The sequence below is a fragment of the Lycium barbarum genome, chromosome 5 (assembly GCF_019175385.1).
Source record: "Lycium barbarum isolate Lr01 chromosome 5, ASM1917538v2, whole genome shotgun sequence".
In the NCBI taxonomy this organism is placed as follows: Eukaryota; Viridiplantae; Streptophyta; class Magnoliopsida; order Solanales; family Solanaceae; genus Lycium; species Lycium barbarum.
The window spans coordinates 16,394,234-16,419,064 of NC_083341.1; the positions used below are offsets into that span (position 1 = coordinate 16,394,234).

The 24,831-nt window shown below is 34.2% G+C and overlaps 1 protein-coding gene across 1 annotated transcript; it reads left to right on the forward strand.

The window, feature by feature from the left end:
- The first annotated feature begins 12,737 nt into the window (after positions 1-12,737).
- Positions 12,738-17,516, forward strand: LOC132640566 (GDSL esterase/lipase At2g04570-like). The gene is made up of 3 exons (XM_060357191.1): positions 12,738-13,159; positions 15,386-15,884; positions 17,103-17,516. Exons 1-3 carry the CDS (start codon positions 12,782-12,784, stop codon positions 17,294-17,296), a joined length of 1,071 nt encoding a protein of 356 aa, XP_060213174.1. The 5' UTR covers positions 12,738-12,781; the 3' UTR covers positions 17,297-17,516.
- The last annotated feature ends 7,315 nt before the right edge of the window (positions 17,517-24,831 follow it).

Below are 24,831 nucleotides of genomic sequence, written 5' to 3' on the forward strand. Positions count from 1 at the left end.
GAGGGCCTACATTTCACGATGCAGGTACTGATTTACAGGACGACACATCTGCTCAGTAGGACAGCATTCGTATTAGCTTATTAGTGAGCCCCATCTCATTCGAGGTTTAGTCAACTTTTTGTTTTATGATTAGTTATGCATCAAAGGTATGCTGGGGGCCTTGTCCCAATAAATATGTTTTCCAGTCAGACTCATGATAGAGGTTTCATAGACTAGACAAGTCAGTTATGTTATGTCAGACATTCGGAGTCGTATAGCTATTTTGGCTCATTCATGTTATTTCTGCACTCATGTTTAAACAAGTATTTTTATTAAGTATTATGACTTATTACGTTTTATAAAGGCTCATCATGCATTCACGTTATCTTTCGCTCATGTTATGTCTCATGATGATTCAGCAAGCCATGTGGTTCGCTCGGTCACATGCAATAAGGCACCGAGTGCCGTGTTTCGCCCAAGCCATGGTTCGGGGCGTGACATATTCAAAACCAATCCAGATCTATATTATACCCGCTTATACAATATTGTATAATTGTGTACAAATGTGTATAAGTGCGTATTTTCGTGTATAATATTATATAATTATATTATTTAGTGTATATACCTACACATTATACACTTTCATACATTTATATACATAATGTACCTGTCTTTTGTATATAAGTGTATAACATTGAATAAAAGTGTTTTTAGGCTATATTTTTGCAATGTAAGTTTTGAGCTGTATTTTTACAATGTAAGTCAACGAATTGTACATTTCTAAAATTCCCCATATATAAACTGTCAAAGCTCGGAACCTAACTATCAAATTATAATGACTAAGGATATGACAATATGTTAAAGGGAGATTTTATCTTTTGCATGGAATTTGTAACTCTCTCATAGACCAAGCTAGACTTCCATATTTTTCCCCTTAACTTTCTAGAGTAGTACTAGAGGAGGTTAAACGAAACAATTCAATCTTTTCAAACGCCCTTCTCATTGACAATTTGTTCTTAAATTAATTATACCATCTCATTTAGGAGATGAGGTAATTAATATTTGAAAGGGATTAATTAATTATAAGCTCATGACATGAGGCATATGGACGGATCCGAAGAGTGACCGCAATGGGCCCTTTTGATTCGGAAAAAGTCAAAAAGAGTAGTGTGTATACACGTTTGGTAAATATCATGTTGAAGTTGCAAAAAATACTTACTAGTATTATTTTTGAAGTTGGTATAAGAATTAGAATATTTGAAAGTTTGACAAAATAATTATGTTTGGATATGAATTTATTTGGAAAAGCTTATAAAAACTGAAATTTGTGAGTGGATTATCATTTTACATGAAGTACTCTTCAAAGCAGTATTTCAAATACTGAAATTCAACATTTACAATATTAATGACTAAATCAATATTTGTATAATATTAAACTTCAGTATCTAAATATTTAAATATATTTTCTGTCTCAACTCTCGATATGTAACAACCATTTAACTTAGATTTCTCATTTTACCTAAATGAGATGATTTATAGTCACATAAATATTTGTGGCTTATTTTAGGTCATAAATTTTACTTCATCTGTCCCAATTTATGAAAAGGTGCTTGATTGGGCATAAAATTAAGAGAAAAGAAAGATTTTTGAAACTTGTGATCTAAAACGGATCTGAGAAATTTCTGTGGTCATACGTCATTTCATTAATGATAAAATAGGAAGTTTAAAAAATCAAATTGTTACTAGATATTGGAAAATGTCATTCCTGTTCAAATTGATTGAAACGAAAAAAAAATGTCACTTAAATTATGATAGAGAGAATAAAAAAATTATTTCATTCTTAAATTCTATGTCCAGTTAAATATCATCATATAAATTGAGACGGAGCAATAATATTTGATTTGAACCATTGGTTCTAAGTTCTAAATGACTGCAAGCTTCGTAAACTCCACCTGGTGGCCCTAATGAAGTGAAAAGAGTCAAAAGCATGTCAGTCCAATATATTCCATATTGCTGCATAAATCTCTTGCATTTTAGATCCCATTTCCATGTCCTTGAAAGCAAAGTGACATGTACATTTTAGCAAGGACCCACGTGATCACCAAGTTAGGTGGTTGTTTCAGAGTTAAATATACTGTGTACAAACATTTTGTCTTTTTTTTTTTTTTGGGTAAAAGGGAACATTTTGTCATTTGCACATTCACACACCCCCTCTCTTTTAAAGATTGATTCAATATTTTAAATCTTTAAGTACAAAGTATCATTAAAATAATGTACTCGAAGCTCTTCCTCATATGGGAGCAAAGAAGTGCAAGTAATAGACATTCCTAAGAGATGAGCACGTTTCCTCTTAACTTTCTATAGTAGTACTAGAGGAGGTTAAACGAAACAATTCAATCTTTTCAACCGCACGTCCTTCTCATTGACAACTTGTTCTTAAATTAATTGTGGCATCCAAGTTGGGAGATGAGATTAATATTTGAAAGGGAGTTAATTATAAGTCACTCGTGAGGCACATGGACGGACACAAAGAGGAGTCCGCGACTTTTTTAGCACAAAAAAAAAAAAATTGAACCAAACTAGTAAAAAAAAAAAAATTAATAAGTTTCGTGCGTTAACCCTTTCACGCAAGAATTTCGTGCGTGAAGCAAGTCAGCATAAATCCTGACACCAATTAACATGCATAATTGAGTTATGAATAGAGCGTACACAAATGTAGTAAACTGGCTTTACCCAACATCTCAATCCACTCTAAAATCAGCCATTCAGTCGCTCTGCAATGCCGAAAGGCTTAGCGAAGCTCTAATACTTGCTTTTGACAACCCCATCGAAGCAGACTATATTATTTACTCAAATATAATTCAGCTTTGCATTGACTTAAAGGCTCGTATAACTGCTGGGTTTCCTTCAAATGTTCATTTGGGAACCAAGTTGATCATTTTCTGTAGAATGTCTGATGACATGGTGTCTGCCCGCAAGGTGTTTGATAAATTGCCTGAAAGAAATGTGGTCTCATGGACTGCAGTTATATCAGGGTACTCTCAGAATGGGTATTCACAAGAAGCACTTAATGTGTTTGTTGTTATGCGTAGGGAAAGGGTGAGGGCAAATCAGTTTACTTATGGAAGCGTTTTGAGAGCATGTACTAGTGTGTCGTGTATGAACTTAGGAAAGCAAATACAAGGATGCATTCAGAAAAGTAGTTTTGTGGATAATTTGTATGTACAGAGTGCGTTGGTCGATTTTAATTCTAAGTGTGGAGAAATGGAGGATGCTTTTTGTGTTTTTGAGTCAATGGCAGAGAGGGATTTGGTGGGGAAGGAGGATGCTTTTTATGCTGACCTGCTTCACCCACGAAATTGAAAGGCCCAGAGCACAACAGTTTGGTCCTTTCACACACAAATTTCGTGCGTGAAACCTATTAATTTTTTTTTTATACTAGTTTGGTTTAATTTTTTTTATTTTTGGTGCTAGAAAAGTCGCGGATTCCATTCATGTCTATGCATGTGAGAAAAAAAAAGTCAAAACAATATATATGTGTGCATATCAGTGTATGCTTGGAAAACATTTATGTCGAAGTTAAAAAGAAAAATAGTACTCCCTCATTCCATTTTAAGTATCTTACTTTACTTTTTTATCTGTCTCAAAAAGAGTCTCTTTTTAAATTTAGTAAGTTTGACAATTCAAATATCCCAACTACATGACAAGTTTAAAACCATAAGATTCAAAGAACATTTTAGTACATTACAAACATCTTTAATTTAAGACTACGAGATTTAAAAATCTTCTTTTATTACTTAAACTTTATGCCTAGTCAAATTAAGACACTTAAATTAAGATAGAGGGATTACTATATTTTTTGAAGTCGGTTGAAAAAGAGTAATTGAAAGTTAAATTAATTAAGTTTGGATATGAATTTCATTTGAAAATGTTTGTAAAAATTAAAAATTGGTGGCTGGCCTATCTTTTTACTCGAATATATATATATACCCCTCAAACCAATACTATTTCAAATATTTAATTTATTATTTACAGTATTAATAACAAATTCAATATTTATACAATACTCTCTTAGTTTCAATTTATGTTGTGTTTGACTATGCACGGAATTTTAAAAAACCTTTTAAAAGTTGAGATCTAAAACAAATCATAGACATTTATACGATATAAATCATTTCATTAGTTGGTAAAATAAAAAGTCTAAAATTAAATTATTTAGAATAAAATTATATAATATTCTTTTTTAGACATATTAAAAATAAAGTATATCATATCATTTGAGACGGAAAGAGTCTTATACTTCAATATCTGAAATACTGAAATAACATTGAGTTGAACCACTGTTCTAAATTCTAAATGGATAAGGCATAGAAACACACATTAACTATGGTGAAATTGTCAACTACACATCCAACTGTGCAGGGGTCAATGATCCCCTTGAACTTATCTATTCATATTTGCCTTCCTTGAGCTTATCTTTCGTATTTACTTTCCTTGAAGGCTTGAACTTATTTTTTCATATTATTTATCCTTTTCACTAGTTATCTAGTATAAAGAAAATGAGTTAAGCGCAGCATGTGCAAACACACATTTTTTAGTTTTATCTAAAAAAAAGGATTCTTAATGTTTTTATTTTTTCATTTGATTCTTTCAAACTCAAACTATCATACCCTCATCCTCTCTCAAACCCTTGGTCCTCCTTCTTTCACTGTTACATTCTCCATTTCTTCTTTTCATTTTTTTTTTCACTTGATCAAATTGTCGCTCTTTATTACCCTTTTGAGAGAGGATGAGGATCCTGTCATTTTGAAAGAATCAAATGAAATATCACATTAAAACCCCCTTATTTTAATTTTCAATAAGCGTATGTTTGCAACTGTTTTAACTTATTTTTCTTTAAGAGAGAATCAATGAAGGGGGTAAATAATATATAAAAAATCAAGGTTAAATAATACGGAAAAAAAAGTTGATCAGGCCAGTCATAGGACTTTATGCATGATCCCCGTATAATTTAGGTGTATACTCAGTAAATTTCGATACTCCCTTCAGATCAAAAAAAGAGTTCACTCAGTCTTTTTTTCTTGGATAAAAAAAGAGTCCACTTAGCAAATCAAGAAAGAATTAACCTTATTTTTCCATATTTGCCCCTATTAAGTGTTATATGATCAGATCCCAGCTTATTTAATTAGGAATAATTTAGTCAAATTACTTATTTTTGTCTAGAAGTTAGTATTTTCTTAAGGGGTGATCTAGAAGTTAGTATTTTCTTAAGGAGTATGCAAATAGCTAAGTGAACTCTTTTTTTTATCCGGAAGGAGTATAAATTAGGGATAGTGCAAGCTTCGTAATCTCCACCCGGTGGCCCTAAATGAGGTGAGAGGAATTAAAAGCATGTCCAATTCCATAGAAATTAGAAGCTGCATAAACCCATAGACATCTTGCACCTTTGAAAGCGAAGTGCCATGTACAGTTTATAGTCTCTATATATATTTTGACAATTGGTTCCTTCAACTAGTAAAAGGACCCACGTGAATCCCAAGTTAGGTGGTTGTTTCAAAGTGTAAATATATTGTGTCCAAACATTTTTGTCTTCTTCGGTTAAAAGGAGCATTTTGTCATACGCACATTCACACACACCTTCTCTTTTAAAGGTAGATTCAATATTTTAAGTCTTTTAGTACAAAGTATCATTACTTTTTTGTAATAGTACCTCATATAAAGGATATTTCTATGAATGTGCCTGTGTTATTGAGTGATTTCATAATAGGCTACTAGAAAAAGAGTTTTTTTTCATCGATATTCAGTGGGAAATGTGTGTTATAAAATATAATTTTTTCATCTCATTTCTATTGAACCAGCTCACTGGGAAAACGCATGGTGGGAAACATATTCCCAATGAAACGTTGGGAAACTTTCTAATTTTTTCGTGTGAAAATACTAATATTTAGGTTTTTCCCACGGACATCCAGTGCGAAATAGTCACCGTACATTTTTCAGTGGGAAATCAGTGAAAAAATAGAGTTTAGTATTGATAATACCATTGGGTTGAATGAATTCTGCCGATTAATTTCTTGTTCATGGAATGGATGTACAACTTAATTGCTCATTGGACCAGTTCAATGGATTGTACGAATTTGCGTTTTTTATCGGTAGAATATCTATAGACCAATATTGGTCTGGCTGGGTAAAGGGATAGTTAATACAGAGGTGGCGGGTATATGAAAGAGGCAAGCAAGAAGCACCAAAGAGGAAAGTGTGTCGGAACTGGTCATAGCCATAGCAGGGGCACTGATATATCGTATATGGCAAGCAAGGAATACAACGCTATGGGAGCACAAAACTCCACGACCAACCAGCTTAGTTAAACAAATAAAAGGACGAGTGCAGGATGCAAAGGGGAGACTTTTTGTCGAGGAAACAATGTGAGGGAGAAAAAGTGGATAGAATGCCTACTTAGCTAGCATGTAAACTGTAGGTTCAGTTGCAGAGAATAGGCTATATGTATAGGAGAGGGGTCAAATATTGTAAGTTCTGAGTGGAGATTAATAAAAAAAAAATTTCACCAAAAAAAGAATATCTATAGACCCTCCTAAACTTAACGCGTTTTATTTAGTTTCTTCTTAAATTATATTTGGTCCTAATTATTCTCTTGTAATTGGTTTTTTTTTATAATTGTTATCCCTCAAACAATAATTGATTCTATATTTGAGACTAATTATACATTACTTTTCATGGTATCATAATTGGATTCTTATTCTTGATTTATTTAATATTGGACTTCCATATGATGTTATTCATGCTCTACTTAACTAAGCCCAAGCATGGACGGAGTGTTAAATCATCCCACATCAATTGAAGTATGCTTTTCTTTTTTTTTTCTCCTTTCTATAGTAGTATTTTTATAATACTCGTCTCACTAGCTAATTTTTTGGGCCGAGCTAGAACCAAGTTATACTTTTCTTATCAAATTTACAAGTTGTAACTTCCTCCTTTTTCCTATATTATGCATAGTTAAAACAAGGTTGGTTGTTTTTTTTTTTATTATATAAAATTTCGAAAAAATATGTCTGTCTATGTACAGTAGTAAACTGCATTCTTTTATAGCATTTAGTCAAACATAAGTGAGATATTTTATAGTAAAATATAACAGTATTTCTGTCATTCGAAGCCAAGGATTCACACCGAGTGATGGCAGATACAGAGAAGTGCAAGTTCCGATTCAAATTAAAGAAACTTATTACACAATCCAGAAGCATACAGTGTTGCTGAGAAGTGAGAAAATACTGAGCCTCCCTCATTTACGTACTTTTTTATCAATCCTCATTAATTGCCACAATCAAACTTTACTGTACTTCCCGCTGCCAAAATGGTCTTGAAAACATTTTTTCTTAGAATTACTCTATTCATTTCATTTTTATGTATCCAAAAAAAAAAAAAAAAATTGAATCTTGTGATCTTCGATCAATTAATTATGCGTATAAGTTTATAACATACCAAAATTGATATTTGAATCTTGTAACGTTAAACATGTCATTAGCAAAGGGATCTGAAAGAAGTTATTTCCTTGCCATTCACAACAATCTCAACCGTGATATATACAAACTAAGCTACATAAGGTAAGGCTCTAAACTAGGACCTAATTACCTACAATTAAGGAGCTAAATATACAAAGTCCATAAATAGCAAATATACACTAATCAGAATATATTGACATATATTCTAACACTCCCCCGCAGTCGAAGCGGGAGGTCGTCGAACGCTTAGACTGTCCCGAAAATCCTCAAATAATACCAAAGGGAGACCCTTTGTAAATATATCTGCAATCTGATAACGGGATGGGACATGTAGCACTCGAACCTGTCCACGAGCAACCTTTTCGCGAACAAAATGAATATCCATCTCAATGTGTTTAGTGCGTTGATGCTGAACAGGATTCCCGGCAAGATATATCGCACTAATATTATCACAATAAACCAATGTAGCCTTTTGGATAGGACAGTGAAGTTCCAAAAGTAGATTCCGCAACCAACAAGATTCGGAAACCACATTGGCTACCCCTCGGTACTCAGCTTCTGCACTCGACCGGGACAAGGTTGCCTGTCGTTTAGCTGACCAAGAGATCAAGTTATCACCAAGAAAAACGCAATAACCAGAAGTAGACCGCCTGGTATCTGGACATCCACCCCAATCTGCATCTGTATAAGAAACAAGAGTCGATGTAGAAGAAGGATAAAGATGGAGTCCATGTTCAAGAGTACCCTGAATATAGCGCAAAATACGCTTAAGAGCGTGCATGTGTTCATCCTTCGGGTCATGCATGAACAAGCACACCTGTTGCACGGCATATGTAATGTCGGGTCTCGTGAAAGTGAGATACTGAAGAGCCCCAGCAAGGCTCCTATAGAGGGATGGATCCTCAAACGGTGTGCTAGAAGTAGCACTGAGCTTCGATTTAGTATCAACCGGAGTAGGTGATGACTTACATGAAGACATGCCGGCACGATCAATAATTTCTATGGCATATTTCTTCTGTGACAAAAATAGACCACCTGCATGACGGGTCACAGCTATACCCAAAAAATAGCTAAGCTCACCCAAGTCCTTCATAGCAAATTCCGAGCTAAGAAGAGTAATGATAGACTTACGAAGCTCATCAGATGAAGCAGTCAAAATAATATCGTCCACATATAACAGAAGATAAGCCATAAATGTACCCTTCCGATAGACAAACAGAGAATGATCTGAAGTACTGTGAGAAAACCTGAGAGTATGAACATAATCAGCAAATTTCCTGTACCAAGCCCGTGGAGCCTGTTTAAGCCCATAAAGAGATTTCTTCAACAAACACACATGATTGAGTTTTTCAGGATCCCGAAACCCCATAGGCTGATGCATGTAGACAGTCTCCTTAAGTTCACCATGTAAGAAAGCATTCTTGACATCAAGTTGATGAATTGGCCAAGCTTTATATAAAGCCAGGCTGAGAACTGTGCGAATAGTAGCAGGTTTGACCACCGGGCTAAAAGTGTCACCACAATCCACTCCAACCTGTTGAGTTTTGCCATCACCTACAAGGCGGGCTTTATGCCTCTCAAAAGAACCATCAGATTTTTCTTTATGAGCAAAAATCCACATAGACCGAATTACATTAACATCAGATGGACGGGGCACCAACTCCCACGTCTTATTTTTAATAAGAGCATCATATTCGACATCCATAGCCTTTTTCCAATTCGGGTCACGAAGGGCCGACACTGGGTTACGGGGCAGTGGGGATTTAGAGACCGTGGAAAGAAGATTGAATTTGTTTTTGGGCTTAAAGATCCCATTTTGGCTGCGTGTAATAGCAGGCCGAAGAGGTGAGCGAATTTGAGGAGTTGGTATGGGAAGAGTTGGAGGAGATGGGCTGCTAGGGAAATGGGTAGAGGCCTGTAACGGGCTTGAGGCAGACGGACCAGCTAGGAAGGGAGGGCTGGAGGCCGGCAGCCCAGCTGGAGGAATATGGACGCTAGTAGGGGGTGGCGTCACTGGGCTTGGGCTGGCAGGAGGGAGGGCTGACTCAGAAATGGGTCCGGTTTGGGCAGGTGGGGAAGCGGGCTCAGAGTTTGGGCCATGTTGTAGTGTTTCATTTTGAGCAGTAGAAAAATAATGGATTACAGAGGGTGATAATCCATCATCGAAGAAACTATATTTGTTATTTTGGGGAGTATGCAACTTTGCAAACGGGAATTGTGTTTCATCAAAAATCACATGACGGCTTATGACGATTTTCCGAGAAGACAAGTCATAGCATTTATATCCCCGGTGATTAGACGGGTATCCCAAAAAAACACAAGGAGTTGAGCGGGGTTGGAGTTTGTTTATGGTAGTTGAAGGAAATAGAGGATAACATAAACACCCAAAAACCCGAAGATGAGAATAGGTCGGGTCCTTTTGATAAAGAGTCCAAAGAGGGGATTGATAGTTCAATAGCTTATGAGGAAGAATATTGAGAAGGTAAGTTGCCATTTGCAAAGCATGATGCCAAAATGAGGGAGGTAAAGAAGCATGTGCAAGTAAAGTGCGAACAACATTGTTAATCGTACGAATTTTTCTTTCGGTTTTTCCATTTTGAGGAGAAGTGTGAGGACAAGACAAACGGAAAGAAAGACCATGCTTTTTACAAAAATCCCAAAAAGGCCCATTATCAAATTCCCTACCATTATCACATTGTATGTTCTTTATTTCTCGTTCAAATTGAGTTCGGATGAAAGTTCTAAAATTTAAGATGGTGGAATAAGCATCGGATTTATTAGACAACGGAAAAGTCCATAAAAAATTAGAGAAATCATCCAACAATAAGATATAATATCTATGACTAGAAGAACTCAAGAACAATATCAAATGGCAGAATAGTAGTAGAATTTGAAGAAAGAAAAGGCAATTTAATATTTTTCCCAAGAGGACATGAATGACAAATACTAGAATCTCCAGATTTATTACATTCAATAAATTTATTCTTCCTAAGAGAACTCAGAATATTAGCTCCCGGGTGACCCAAACGCTCATGCCATAATGAAGGAGCTAAAACAACAAAAGTAGAATGAGAAGAGACATGTGGCGTGGTGATGGGATAGAGCGCGCCCCGACTCTCACATCTCATTAGACGCATCCCCGTCTGAAAATCCTTCACAGAAAACCCAAACGGATCAAATTCAATTGAAACAGAGTTATCAGTTGTAAGCTTTCTAACTGACACTAAATTTTTTATAAGGTGAGGGGCATGGGGAACATTTTTAAGAGCTAAGGGAGGATGTGGAGACTCTAATTGTGTATGACCATAACCACGAATTGGAATAGACTGACCATTACCAACAGTTATACCACGATTATTGCTCAAATTAAAATAAGACGTGAGATTACCTTGCCCGGATGTCATATGAGAAGTGACACCGGTGTCCATGTACCAGTTTGGATCCGGAGGAGTAATGCCGAGGGTGTGCATTGCCGCCTCTATATCAGTTGGGGTCGGTCCAGTAGCCGAGTAGGCTTGCTGTGGTCTAGGCCCAAGAATACCAGGTTGCTGGCGCTGGCCTTGTCGGAAATTAGGCCTGGCCCATGGACCAGCGGGAAATGGGCATGGTGGAACTGCCCACTGCATCCATGGCCAAGGCCACTGCTGTGACAGCCACTGATTTGGGGCTTGCTGCTGGCCACCGTTCCACCTGCTGGTGCCGCCGCCTTTGCCCCCACCACCGGAGCTACCACCAGAACTCCCTTTGCCGCCGCCACGACCACCGGATGAGGAACAATTCTTCCCAGAATTGCTTCGGTGTTGTTGCCGTTTCCCACCATTATTATTACGGTGGGTTGAATGTTGATCAACATTCTCTTGAGAATCATCCAAGTCCCGGGCCACCATGGCAGAATAGGTGGTCTGAGTCGCCTTCTTCAGTCCCGCTTCTTCAAGAACGAGCATTGATCGGGCTTGATAAAATTGAGGCAAAGGGTCACTTTGACGAATTAGTGTGGCCACCCCCTTGTATGACTCGGTGAGGCCCGAAACCAATTGGAGAACCAGCCGGCTATTGTCCATCGGAGAGCCGACGCTCTTAAGTTGATCCGACAACTACTTGAGATGTTGACAGTAAGCAGAGACATTTGGGAAATTCTCCATTTGTGTGTGAGTGAAATCATACTCAAGTGTGACTGCACGGGAGTGTTTGTTATCTTGGAATATATCACGCAACCTATTCCAAGTCTCCATTGCCGTGGTGTCGGGTTCAAGAATTGTATGTAACAGATCATGAGAGATAGTGGCGTAAATCCACTAAAGAACTGTAGCATCGAGAGTCGACCACAGTTCCTTCTCCTCCTCGGTCTTAGGCGTTTTCTCCTTTGCCGAAGCCGGAGGAATAATATGATCAAGTACCTTATGAGATCTTGCGTGAATTTTGAAAAGCTTCGCCCATGTCGCATATTGAACGTTCTCCATCTCAAGAGTGATGGGAACAAGATTTTTGATGTTCGAAACAGCAAGAGCAGGGTGAAAAGAGGACTTTGAGTCACCCATGGAGATGGAGAATTTAGAGAAGAAGATGAAAGAATGCAACAGGAAGAGGGGCGGCTAGGGTGCGGAAGAGGACTGATCTTTTGCTAGAAATCTGATACCATGAAAGAAGTTATTTCCTTGCCATTCACAACAATCTCAACCGTGATATATACAAACTAAGCTACATAAGGTAAGGCTCTAAACTAGGACCTAATTACCTACAATTAAGGAGCTAAATATACAAAGTCCATAAATAACAAATATACACTAATCAGAATATATTGACATATATTCTAACAGGATCAAAGGAACACTTCCCAAGTAATTAATAGTTAAATGTGCTTAAGATAGCGCAAGGATTAAAATTAGAATTTCCCACTAATTCATAGACCAAAAGTGCTACTAACCCTAGTTAAAATATTTACGAAAGCATATCATTTTACGTATTATTCGGTTCATAATTATCACACGTCCCATGGTTTAGATGACCTATAAAATTATTTAATATATGTAACATTCTTTAGAAAAAAAAAGTACTCTAGTAGTATTAATTTTTCATGAAAATAGGAGTATTTTCCTAGCTACATATCAAATAGAGCAGTGCTACATTTTAATAGATGATTTTTTCATCACTCGCCATGCATTAATGATACACCAACAAACTCCTGCCAAAGGACCCTCTTCCCCACCCATTCACCTGTATAAAACGTTAATATGCTTCACTCTAATCCCCATAACCTAAAACAAAAAATTAAATCACCAAAAAAAAAAATGGAAGGTCACAATTTCATTCCATTGCTGATTATAATTCTCGTCCAAATCTTGCTACTAGTTCCTTCTACTCTAGCAGGAAAAGTTCCAGCAATTATAGTTTTCGGCGACTCATCGGTAGATGCTGGAAATAATAACCAAATTTCTACTGTTCTTAAGAGTAATTTTGAGCCATATGGACGTGACTTTTTTAATAAAAAACCTACAGGAAGATTTTGCAATGGTCGAATTCCACCAGATTTTATATCTGAGGCTTTTGGTTTAAGACCATTTGTACCAGCTTATTTGGATCCTATGTTTAAAATATCTGATTTTGCTGTTGGTGTTTGCTTTGCTTCTGCTGGTACTGGTTATGATAATGCCACTTCTGAAGTTCTTGTAAGCTTCCATTCTCTACTTACACACCCTCCGTAAGAAGTAATTAATAAAATGATGAGTTTACTATATCACCCTTTGACTATAACAAATTTAATGTTTTGGGAAATGCATTGAGAAATGATTATCTTATAGTTAATAATACGGATAAATCAAGAACTATGTAATAAATTATGTATTGGTTTTCCAAATTGGATAAGTAAAACTGAACATCTATTTTTAGTATAGCGGACAAATAAACTAAAAGTGGACAAAGGAAGAGTCATAGTTTATTTTGACCGTGAATTTGGACATGCAATTAATCTTTGAATTTTTGAAAAATAATTTACATATTAGAAACTACATAACAAATACTCCCCTCCGTCCATAAATATTGATATGCATTTTTACTTGTCCAGTTTGCAAAACCAAGAGACAATTTACCATTTCATACTTGTTTTACCCTTACTATTAGTTATGAGGTTGGAAACTTCAATGAATTGTTAGTGGTTGCACAACTTTTAAAGTATGTTTGATTGATTTCAATCATGACTTAGTATGTTTGATTGATTGATATCGTAAAATTGTCGTTCTATTAAGGGTGTGCGTGCCAAGTCAATACATGACAAATAAAAATGGACGAAGGGACTACTATAAGCCACAATAATTAACAATATAAAATATTTAAAAGACATACGAATAAATCGCAAGCAAAGATTTCTTTGTTTGGCTATCAAAAAACGAAAAATATCACATAAATTGGGACAAGATTTAATTTAATAATATAAATAAGTTATATTTTCAGTTCAGTTTGATCGATCATTGCAGGTTATACTTTATATACTCTATCTTACAAATTATCAAATCAATCATGGCTGTTATAAAAAAAAAATACATGTTATTATACGTCAATTTAATTTGATTGTGACAAAATCAACATAATATCATTGCAAAGAACTTAAACTGGCTTGAAAATAATACAATTGTGTTTTTTTTGGTGGTCTGGAATGTAATTGTGTTTTTTTTTTTTTTTTTTTTTTTTTTTTTTTTGTGGTCCTTAATATAATTGTTTTTGTTGGGTGAATGTGACATTCATCAACCTCTCTCCGTGCACAGTTTAAGAAAAGAAAATAAAAGGACCTTTATGGGGTCGACAACGTAACAGTTTGCTTTTAATTGAATATGTGTGTGTGTAGATGGAGCATTTATAGTACGTACATATAATAATCTGCCTAAATAGCTGAGGCAGGCCTACTATTGATTATGTATTATTTTTAGGTATAAGAGTTAAAGCAAGAAAAGAGGTTAAATTAAAGTTCACTTTAAATAATTGTAATTAGGACTTACAATTGATTTATTCGTGTAAAATTCTCAATTGTTTAACATTCATTTTCGTGGTTCATAGGAGTAATATTCATCTCATTTGTTTAAATTTAATATCTTTAATCCCTGAATCTTCAATTTGGACCCTCAAGTGTTTCATTTTACTATTTTCCAGATTTTTGTAATCATCAACTACAAGTTTATGCGAAAGAAACGTATATCATGTATTTATTATAGTCTATTTTAAAAAATGACTCCTTTAAAGATTTAAAAATAATTTAATTTTAACTTTGATTTAAAAATAATTTAATTTAAACTTTTCATTTACATTTATAGAGAAGCTTTTTCATACAAGCGTTATGACATGTTTGTACCACAAATTTCAGAAGCTTTATAGTCTCACAAATTTCATGGCATACTAAGATCACATGTTTTGAAAGTCCCTTTTTAATTCTGAAACTCTGTATCCATTCTAATAGGTTCACAAAATTTAAACAAAGGAAATAGCATTAATTGGTACTAAATCACCTATATAATCCATTTTCTTTTTTCTGAAAATTACACATTTGAGCGATTGCAAAAAATAATTACAACCGCTAGCCATATATATAAAAACAATACACTAATTGTGTATTGAATCTGTATATTATATGTATATACATTAATATAAAAAAGAACAACCTGGTGCACAAAACATCCCGCAGGGTTCGGGAAAGGATCGCATCCCAAAGAGTGATGTAGACGTACAGTCTACCTTAATGCAAAAGCATTAGTGACTGCTTTCACGGCTCGAATGCAAGGGGAAGGGTATACATATACCCTAATCCAAGTATATGTATATACATTATTATACCAAAAATATACATTTAACGGTTATTATTTTAATAAGCGGCTATACAGTGTAAAGATTCTTTCTTTCTTTGACAGAATGTGATGCCTTTGTGGAAGGAAATAGAAAACTACAAGGAGTATCAGAAGAAACTAGAAGCATATGCGGGCAGAAAGAAAGCAAAATACATAATACAAGAAGCATTATATCTTGTCAGCATGGGAACAAACGATTTCTTGGAAAATTATTATTTAATGTCGAGCAAACGTGCATCTCAATACACAACAGAACAATTTCGAAGTTTCCTTATTGATCTTGCAGAGAATTTTATCAAGCAAATTTATCATCTTGGTGCTAGGAAAATATCCTTAACTGGACTTCCTCCTATGGGTTGTTTACCTTTAGAAAGGGCAACTAATTATTTTGGAGGAAATGGAGATGGATGCAATGAGAAATATAATGATTGTGCAGTGCATTTTAATGAGATGTTGAGTGGTTTGGTGAAGAAATTAAATGGGGAGCTTCCTGGGATTAAAGTGGTTTTCTCTACCCCATATGATCTCATACTTCAAATGATCAAAAATCCTTCTTCATTTGGTAAGTTTTGCTTTCAATATGGTTACTCTTCTTTTTTTTCCCTTTTGTTACTCCCTCCGTTCATTTTTACTTATCCATTATATTAAAAATAGATGTTCAGTTTGAAAAATCAAAAGATAATTTACGATTTTATACCTATTTTAGCTTGCTTTAATTACTTCCAGTTCAATTCCCAACATTAGATGACTTATAATAATTAGGAGAACTATAGAAAAATTATTATTTTATTTATTGCTTCTTCAGGGGTATGCCAAATCAAACATGGACAAGTAAACATGAACGGAAGGAGTCTTAAATTTGCTAGTAAAGTTTGGTTAAATTCTAAGGTGGCATCAACTTTATGATTCAAAAATAATAAGCATGCATATATGGACATATCAATCATTTGTGGTCCAAAAACGATGGTGTGACTTGGTCTTCTAAGAAGTGCATTAACCAATTCGACCAATGGTCCTATTTACTTGAAATAGATAAAATATAAATATAAAATTGGTAATTAAATAAATCATATGAGATCTTTGTAGGATAATATTCTTTCATTATTCAAAATTGTAACTTAGGAGTGTCAAATGAGTTGGTTGAGTTTAATTTGGATGGATCAAAATGAACTGAGTTAATAAATGAGAGGGACAATGACCTGCCCAAATATTACTTGAGCTGAAATAGGCTAACAAACAGTTCATAATCCAACCCGAATAATTCTTACTAATTAAGTGTGAAAAGGTCTCACATCGGTAGTTAATGGGATAGATGGTCTCTTTATATGACTTGGGTAATCCTCACATCTTGAGTTAGCTTTTAGGTTGAGTTAGGTTCATAATTCATTTCTTTAACATGGTATCAGAGCAGGACCTATCCGAATTTTTGTTTCCCAATGTTGGGCCCCCATATTAAATTGTCCACGCTCCATATATATCTCCATCCCTAGGCGTGAGGGAGGTGTGAAGAAGTCACACATCGATAATTAATGAGATGGGTGGTCTCTTTATATGACTTGCGCAATCTTCACCTCTTGAACTAGCTTTTACGGTTGAGTTATTCCAAGATTCATTTCTTAGGACTAAAGTTTAATTTATTTATTTTTCTTATAATTTATTTAACTACCCAATATAACATTGTTACTTGCAAAGCAGGTTTAATCTCTTCTGATGGATCACTCGATGATATACTTAATTAGTCCTTTTCCTAATGAATTGGTTTCTTTTACTTGCAAAACAGGATTTGAGGTTGCAGGTGTAGCATGTTGTGGCACAGGATTATTTGAAATGAGTTATTTGTGTGATAACTTAAACCCATTCACATGCTCAGACGCAAATAAGTACGTCTTTTGGGATTCTTTCCATGTCACGGAGAAAACAAATCTCATTATCACCAATTTCTTGATGAAAAATGTCCTTAATGAATTTTTATAGTTCATCAGCTGGAAGTTGATATCAAGGATTTTGTATGTAGATTAAGAGCATTTATACGTTGTCTCGTTTTTAATTAGTAGTTTATTTAATTTGCTAGAATGTATTATCCAGAGTTTGAAAATAAAAATACTCCTATTGTATATCATATCAAGAAGGTGATATCTGTACTTTTCATTTTCGACACGTTAATTAAATAATCAGTAATGTAATTTGTCTTGGATTCTTGATTGTCTTATTTGTATTCTAAAGCTTTAAGTTATCTGTTCATTTTAAGGATAAAAATTATACCTATTCTAATTTTTTTGAGCCAACTCTTTTTTTCCCTTGGAGTGCATTAACTTTTAGGCTCTTAAATGGTTCAAAATTTCCGCGGGTAGTTAATAAAATTAAAAGTTATTATTACTTAATCCAAATAAGACTCGTTTTGACGAACTCCAATTTGTTTTTCAAGACTCCACGATAATATTTCGATTATGTCAAGATCATCTAGTTGGTCATTCTTTGGAAAATCCAAATAAACTGTATTCCAAGAAATTAATCGTAGCTTTCCTCTAAGTTAACTTTAAATGTTAGAAACACGAGAACGAAAAACACAACAAAAAGCAAAAAATAAATAAATACTCCCTCCGTTCACTTTTACTTGTCCACTATAGACTTTGCACACCCCTTAAGAAATAATAAATGAAGTGCAAATTTTACCATCATACCCATATTAATTAGTGTATAATTGTATTGGAATTGGAAAATAATTTGAAATGAGTAATTAATGCTAAGGGCAAAAACAAGAAAAACAAATTATTTTTCTCTTGATTTGCGAAAGTAAACAAGTAAAAGTGAAAATTTATTTTTGAAATAATAGACAAGTAAAAGTAAACGGAGGGAATACGTAGTAGTTTCCCTTAAATCAAAGTAATAATTGAAGACTCTGCTCAATTCTAATTAGCTTGAAAAGTCTTGATCTTGTATTTTAGTCCCATGGAAAGAGGCTAATTTCTTTTTGGTTGGAAATTTTGATTAATGTCGACCATACAAAATCTCTTTTTGTGCTTAAATCACTCATAGGTGCCTCTGGAAAGAGTCGGGGTGAATAACTGAACCAATAAGGGAAACGAAATAAAGAATGAACGGTGGCTACATTAGGCAGCAGGGTGTACAAAGCAAGCATTAATGGTTGTTTTTATGGCTCAAATCCATAATTTATAGATCAGAGACAACTTTATCGTTGCTCCAAGGCTCTCATTTGGATGGTGGTCACATTATTATTGAAAATGCTGATACAGTGGCGGATTTAGGATTTTCATTAAGGGGGTTCAAAAAATAAAAATATACTGTTTGAGATTTGAACTTGAAACCTCAAGGTGAATTTGAACAACCTAAACCACTAAGTGACCCAATAGTCTTGTGCTTAGGAGATTCAAAATATATATATACACATAAAAAAATTTAAAAAAAGTTACCTTATATATACATTGTAATTTTTTACCGAGTGGGTTCGGGACAACACCCTCCCGCCCCGGACAGATATACCTAATCCATTGGCCGGCTATTTATTAGTTTTGCAAGTGCGAAGTAATGATTTTCCTTTCATTATAAATTGTATGGCCAAATTCATGCAGCATATGATCATTTAACGAATTTAAATTATATGTACTAATCGCGTAAATATTTTTTACACTAATAACATATTTTGATCAGTAATAGTTACTTCCTCTATTTATTGTATTTTTAGGTTTATTAGTGACAGTTACCTATTGTAGTAAGTTACCTTGATTTAATCCTGTAAAACGTTATATACCAACGATACACATAAATTGAACTCTACTTTAATATTGAAGAAAGATTTAGATTTTTTCAATAGGCAGAAAACGAAAAACGGTTCATAAAACACACACACACAAAAAAACGTTCAGATACAGAAGCAGAGCCGTGATTTGAACCTTATGAGTTCTGATTTTTGAGAATACAGTCTAGGTGTTAATAATTGAGCTTGATTAAATTTTATAAGTATTTAATGATTTTTTAGATACAAATACATAATTTAGATCAAAACTATGGAATTTTGTCGAATCCACACGTTATATGCTACCTCTGCCCCGGTCCACAGGCTACTACGCGTAAAATCACTTATAAAGGATTCACCTAATATGTGTTAAAAGTAGGTATCTAACATCCACGAAACATCCAAAAAAAAAGTATCTGCCAAATTCACTTAATTGTGCGTAGCCAAAAAAAGGAAATGAATTGTCTCATGTAGATGCTGTTTTTGCCTTGTTTCAGTGCTTCCGAATGTGAAAAACTATGTACACAAAGGGTGTGTTCGGTATGGAGGAAAATGTTTTTCAAATTTTATGTTGGATTGGTCAAAACTTTTAGAAAATATTTTCTCTAGAAAAATAAGTTTTTTTAAAATGAGAAAAATGACTTTTCTAGTGAAAGCATAAAATACAAATTCATAAGTGTCATTCCATATTGATTGTGTCCTCCCACCCTCCGACACACTTCATCTTTACCCCCATCCATCCCCACCACCCCCACTCCCGTTGTCCCCATCCTCACAATCCCTACCCCCACCCCTACCTCCCATAGTACTCTATCTAGATTATATGCAAATACTTTTAAGATAATATGCTTTGCTTACATACAGAACACAAGAAAATAAGTTAGAAACTCAATCATTTCCTGAAAATGTTATATTGTTCATAAAAAAACATTTCCTCTGTACCGAACACCCAAACAAATACAACATCTGGACAACAAGGCATTGACACAAATCTTAATTAACTCTTCTTTTGCGTCAATTTAAGTTATATGCCCCGGTATTTTAATTTATTTTATATTATCAGTGTAATTTAACGAATTTTATAATATATTTATAATTAATTATTTTCTAAATTATCGTATCAAGTTTGATACGCGCGAGAAAAGTTAATTATCATTGTAGATCAAATGATCTAACAGTGTAAGAAATTTATAGACGGATACTGTACATAACCTAATCTCTGTTTCGTATATTAATGATAATAAAATACTTATTTATCATCATATATGAGAAAGAATTAAAGCAAAGAAAATGGAATGAATTGTGATGTGAAGTTTGTCAGCAAATAACTGAAGATATAAAGGTTATCAACTACCACCTTCATTTCTGCTCAACAGAGAATATTAACAGGTAGTAGTTCTCAAATTAATTATCAACTTCATATACTTTCGGTGAGTAGTTGGTACAAGAAAATTTGTAGCAACTACTGTACTTCTTAACTAGAGATGTGACTATTCTCTCAATCTGCATCGTATATGATCATCTCCTTTTAATTTGTTTCTTTACTAGGTCCCTTATACAGAGTTTCTTGGATTAATTATATGAAATTTGTGGACCACCAACGTCGAATTTAATTCTGTATCCTGATATTTCTTATTAAATTAAATACAAACCTGACTTCTTTCAAACGGAACTATTTTTCTGTGTTTCTTTGTCTCATATGTATCTAAAATTATTTTCTTTTTCTTTTTCAACTCTGATCTAGAAAGTCATGAAACAACAAATACGGCACATTCAGTACGGCAATAACATCGGCATATTCCTTCGTGACAATAAGTGTCAACTTAGTAGGTACATAATTGGCATATAGTAACATATAAATCTCCGTATCAAACTTGATATCATAACTTAGAAAATAGGTCTAATAATATACTCCTTCGATAACTAGTTAAATTGGACGTGATAATAGAAAATATCTTTAAAGTATTGGTGCATGTAAACTGACGGAAAAGAAAATGTTAAGATTAGTGTCCTTCATAATTTTCCACATTGGAAGCACTGAAGATTTTGTTAATGTGCAGTCTCCTTTTCCTGTCTTTAATTACACGTGAAAATAGGTTGTGTTAGAGTCTCCACTATAGTAAGCCATTTTATTCTACTTTTTTGTATTAAAACAACATCTTGTATTTGAGTATATTGCAAATACTCACCTATGGCTCTGTTCAGATTGGATTTGTTACAATTATATATTGATTTGATTTTGCATCAGTTACTCTAGATTAGCAATATGCCTTTCAAGTCTCTTTGGTTCCTCATAGGTAACTCCTTAAGCTTCTCTAAATCAAGAACTAAGTCTAGATGCAATATTTATAAGCTTCTAGTTAGCGTCCCAAATATATTTCACCATATCAAGAAAGTCGTCATGTTCATCCAATATGTTAAAAATAATTAAAGTACTTCACGAATTCTTCCTTACCCCTACTAATAAATTAAAATAGAATTGTGGCAAATGATATGAGCAAGCTCTAGTTCGGTGAGTGATATCGGTTAATAAACCATAAAAGTCAAATCAATAAGATTTGCACACCATCCTATATCTATTCTTTTTCAGATGATATTGGGGGATGCTCTATTATTACACCAAATAAAGATATTCCCAATATAGTCAGTATCCTGCATGCCACAATCTCTTAAACAAGTGAGGAAGTCAAAACATTTGTCAATCATGTGAGTTTAATTACCTCCCTCTTTTTCATCGTGGAATGTAATAAAATTGAAGTCCATATTAATATATTATCGCTCAAGGACCAGTCAATGTTTTATAGGTCTGTTCTCAACTGAGTAATTAGGCACTTAGCATAAATAGTACTCAAGTGAAATTCTGAGATAATGTTGTTGTGATTAAGAGTGCAGGTCACTTGTTGTTCTGTCTCATCCTTAATATCTACCACAAAATCCTTAGTCCAGAAAAGCCATACATCTTCTTGTTAATATTTGCATGACATTCCTGCAAATCTAGATGTCTCATGTTTTAATAATCCAACTCCCCGTTTTTAGTAATTGTGTCCAATTTTATGTTTTGAGACTTCCCATAGGTTGATATGATGTCTTGGGACTTGTTGGCATGATTTGGAAGTTTTGGCGCGTTTCATATCAAGTTGAAATTGTAGATTTTGCCGGTATAGATTTGTTCATCGCGATCACACTGACATCTGAAGGGGCTAATTGAGAAACTCAGCCATTTCAAATGCTAGAAAAATGGGCCAATATAAAAGCTGCTTACACTACATTAGGGGTGTACAAAGTAAACCGACAAACCGCATCAAACTGATAAATTGAGTCAAACCGAGAAAAAAACCCGACTAGTGGTTTGGTTTGACTTGGTTTGGTGTTGAAAAAAAAAAACCCGACCATAATTGGTTTGGTTTGGTTTTAACTAAAAAAAGTCAAACCGAACCAAACCAACCCAACATTACATGTATTCAATTTTTAAAATATTTTATACATAAAAATATTTATTTGTAATGTAATTTATAAATATTTCTTAAATTTTTTCGTAATTTTTTATCTATTATCATATTATTCAAGCTTGAACTTAGAATTTTGAACGACAATAAGTTTTATATCCTATGGATGTTAGTAACTCAAATAAAGTCAAACCAAAACCAACTCAACACTAATGCTAACAAAAGAAATTCAATTTACCATTAGGAATGACAATAATGTTGGATATCTATTCTTTAGTTTTGCATAATTGATTTAGAGAGTGAAAATACATAACTTAAGTTTTTTTTCTCTGTCATGTAATTAATACTTATTTGTCGTACTTATTTTAGCATGACATAATATTTTTAGATTATGGTCATTTTCTTTATGACTTGTTAATTAGCAATATTTATTTTAACCGATTTTATTAGATTTTGTTAAATATTTTAATACAATGTCATCACTCTTCTCACATTTTGTGTTATTTTCTTAAGAAACACCTTAATTATATAGTTGTACCTTACTAGGACTAAAGAAATATTTGAAATAAAAGTTATATGTTTTGTATCAAGACTATTCCGAAAAACAAACTCGAAAAACCCGAGAAAATCCGAGGTTGAAAAACCCGAATTTTATTGGTTTGGTTTGGTGTATAAATTTAAAAACCCGACGCAAGTGGTTTGGTTTGGTGTTTAAAAAATCCGAACCAACCCGGTCCATGTACACCCCTACACTACATATAGTAACATTTATTTGTGTGGATTGTCCTTCAAAGGCACTGGTCTTTAATTTTTGCCCCTCAAATTGGTGGTCTTTAATTTTTGCTCTTTGTCTAATACCCCGAGGTTCTGGATTCGAACCCCAACTCAGTAAAAGAAAAAAAGAAAGGAATTTCGCAAGGTAGAGGTTTGTAGCAAAGTTAGGCCTATTCGAGTAAAAGTTGGGCTTTAAGGTAGAGGTTTGCCTTAAGGCAAACTTTTGCCCAAAATTAGGCCTATTCGGGCAAAAATTATGTCTTAAGGCAGATGTTTGTAAAATTCCAACTAAGTTAAAAAAATAAAAAAAATAAAAATTGCATGAAGGCAAAATTCTATCTTAAGGCAGAATTTGAAACTCTGTCTGAGGTGCAAAACTCTGCCTTGCGATTTTTTTTTAAATTTTTGACTGAGCAGAGGTTCGAACCCTAAACCAAGAAATTTTTAGCGAGGGGCAAAAATTAAAGACATGTGCTTTTGAAGGACAATCATGCAAATGACCCATATAGTAAGGGGTCGTTTGGTACACGGTATAAGGTGGAATATCCCAACACTAATTTTGGGATTAATTTTGTACCATGTTTGGTAGAAGGTATAAATTTATTTCATTTATACCTTCTACCAAACAAAGTATAAAATGAAGTTCAAACTTAAAGATAGGATATCCCACCTTATCTCATTAACGTGAAATTATTTTATCCATCTCCTGGATGGGATAAATTAATCCTGGGATTATAATCCCAAGATAATTTAATCCGCGTACTAAATGACCCGTTAGCTTAATTTAAGCTGTATATATTCATATTTTCTAAATTATTTAACTTGTAGCCTGTATAAGCAAAATTTCAGACAAAAACGATGCCGTTTACTTGAACAAGTATATGCACACCATGGAAAATTACTACAGGCTTGTGACTTTTGGTACGCTGTACAGCTTAGTCACAAGTTAAAGGTGATTGCAAATCAAGAGTTTAAGGGCTGCAAAATGAGGTTTTAACTTCTTTTACTGCATAGGTGAATTAGCACTGAATCATATTCTTATATTTATTTAAAAAAAAATGAATCAGGTGACCATGAGTGTAATAGGACTTGACATGCTGTTCTTGTCGTTTAAGAAATAGTGACTTGCTATACAAAGTGAGTCATTGAATCATTATGAATAAGAATGTATACGGTAAAAACCGGATGTATGCAAGACCGGTGAGACCGGGGACCGGAGTTTGGAAGAAACAAGCATGAGTACACAGTCTTTCCTTCAGACCGGTGGGATTGCACCAAGTGCGGTTGATCCGAGAGAAGTTGAGCAAATCCGTTTGGTCCGGTATTTCCGGACCAAACTTTGCATCAACGTTAGTCCGGTTTCTCCATGACCGAATTGGTCGTGGCCGTTAGTTCGGTTAACCAGTTGCAGAGTTGCCACGCGTCAAGACCGTTCTGTCACATTGTACTGACGGTCGTACGAGTGTCAGACCGTACGGTCCAACCTTATCCTTTTAGGGTTTCTTTATTCTAAAAAGGCTTTATGTTGTATGCAA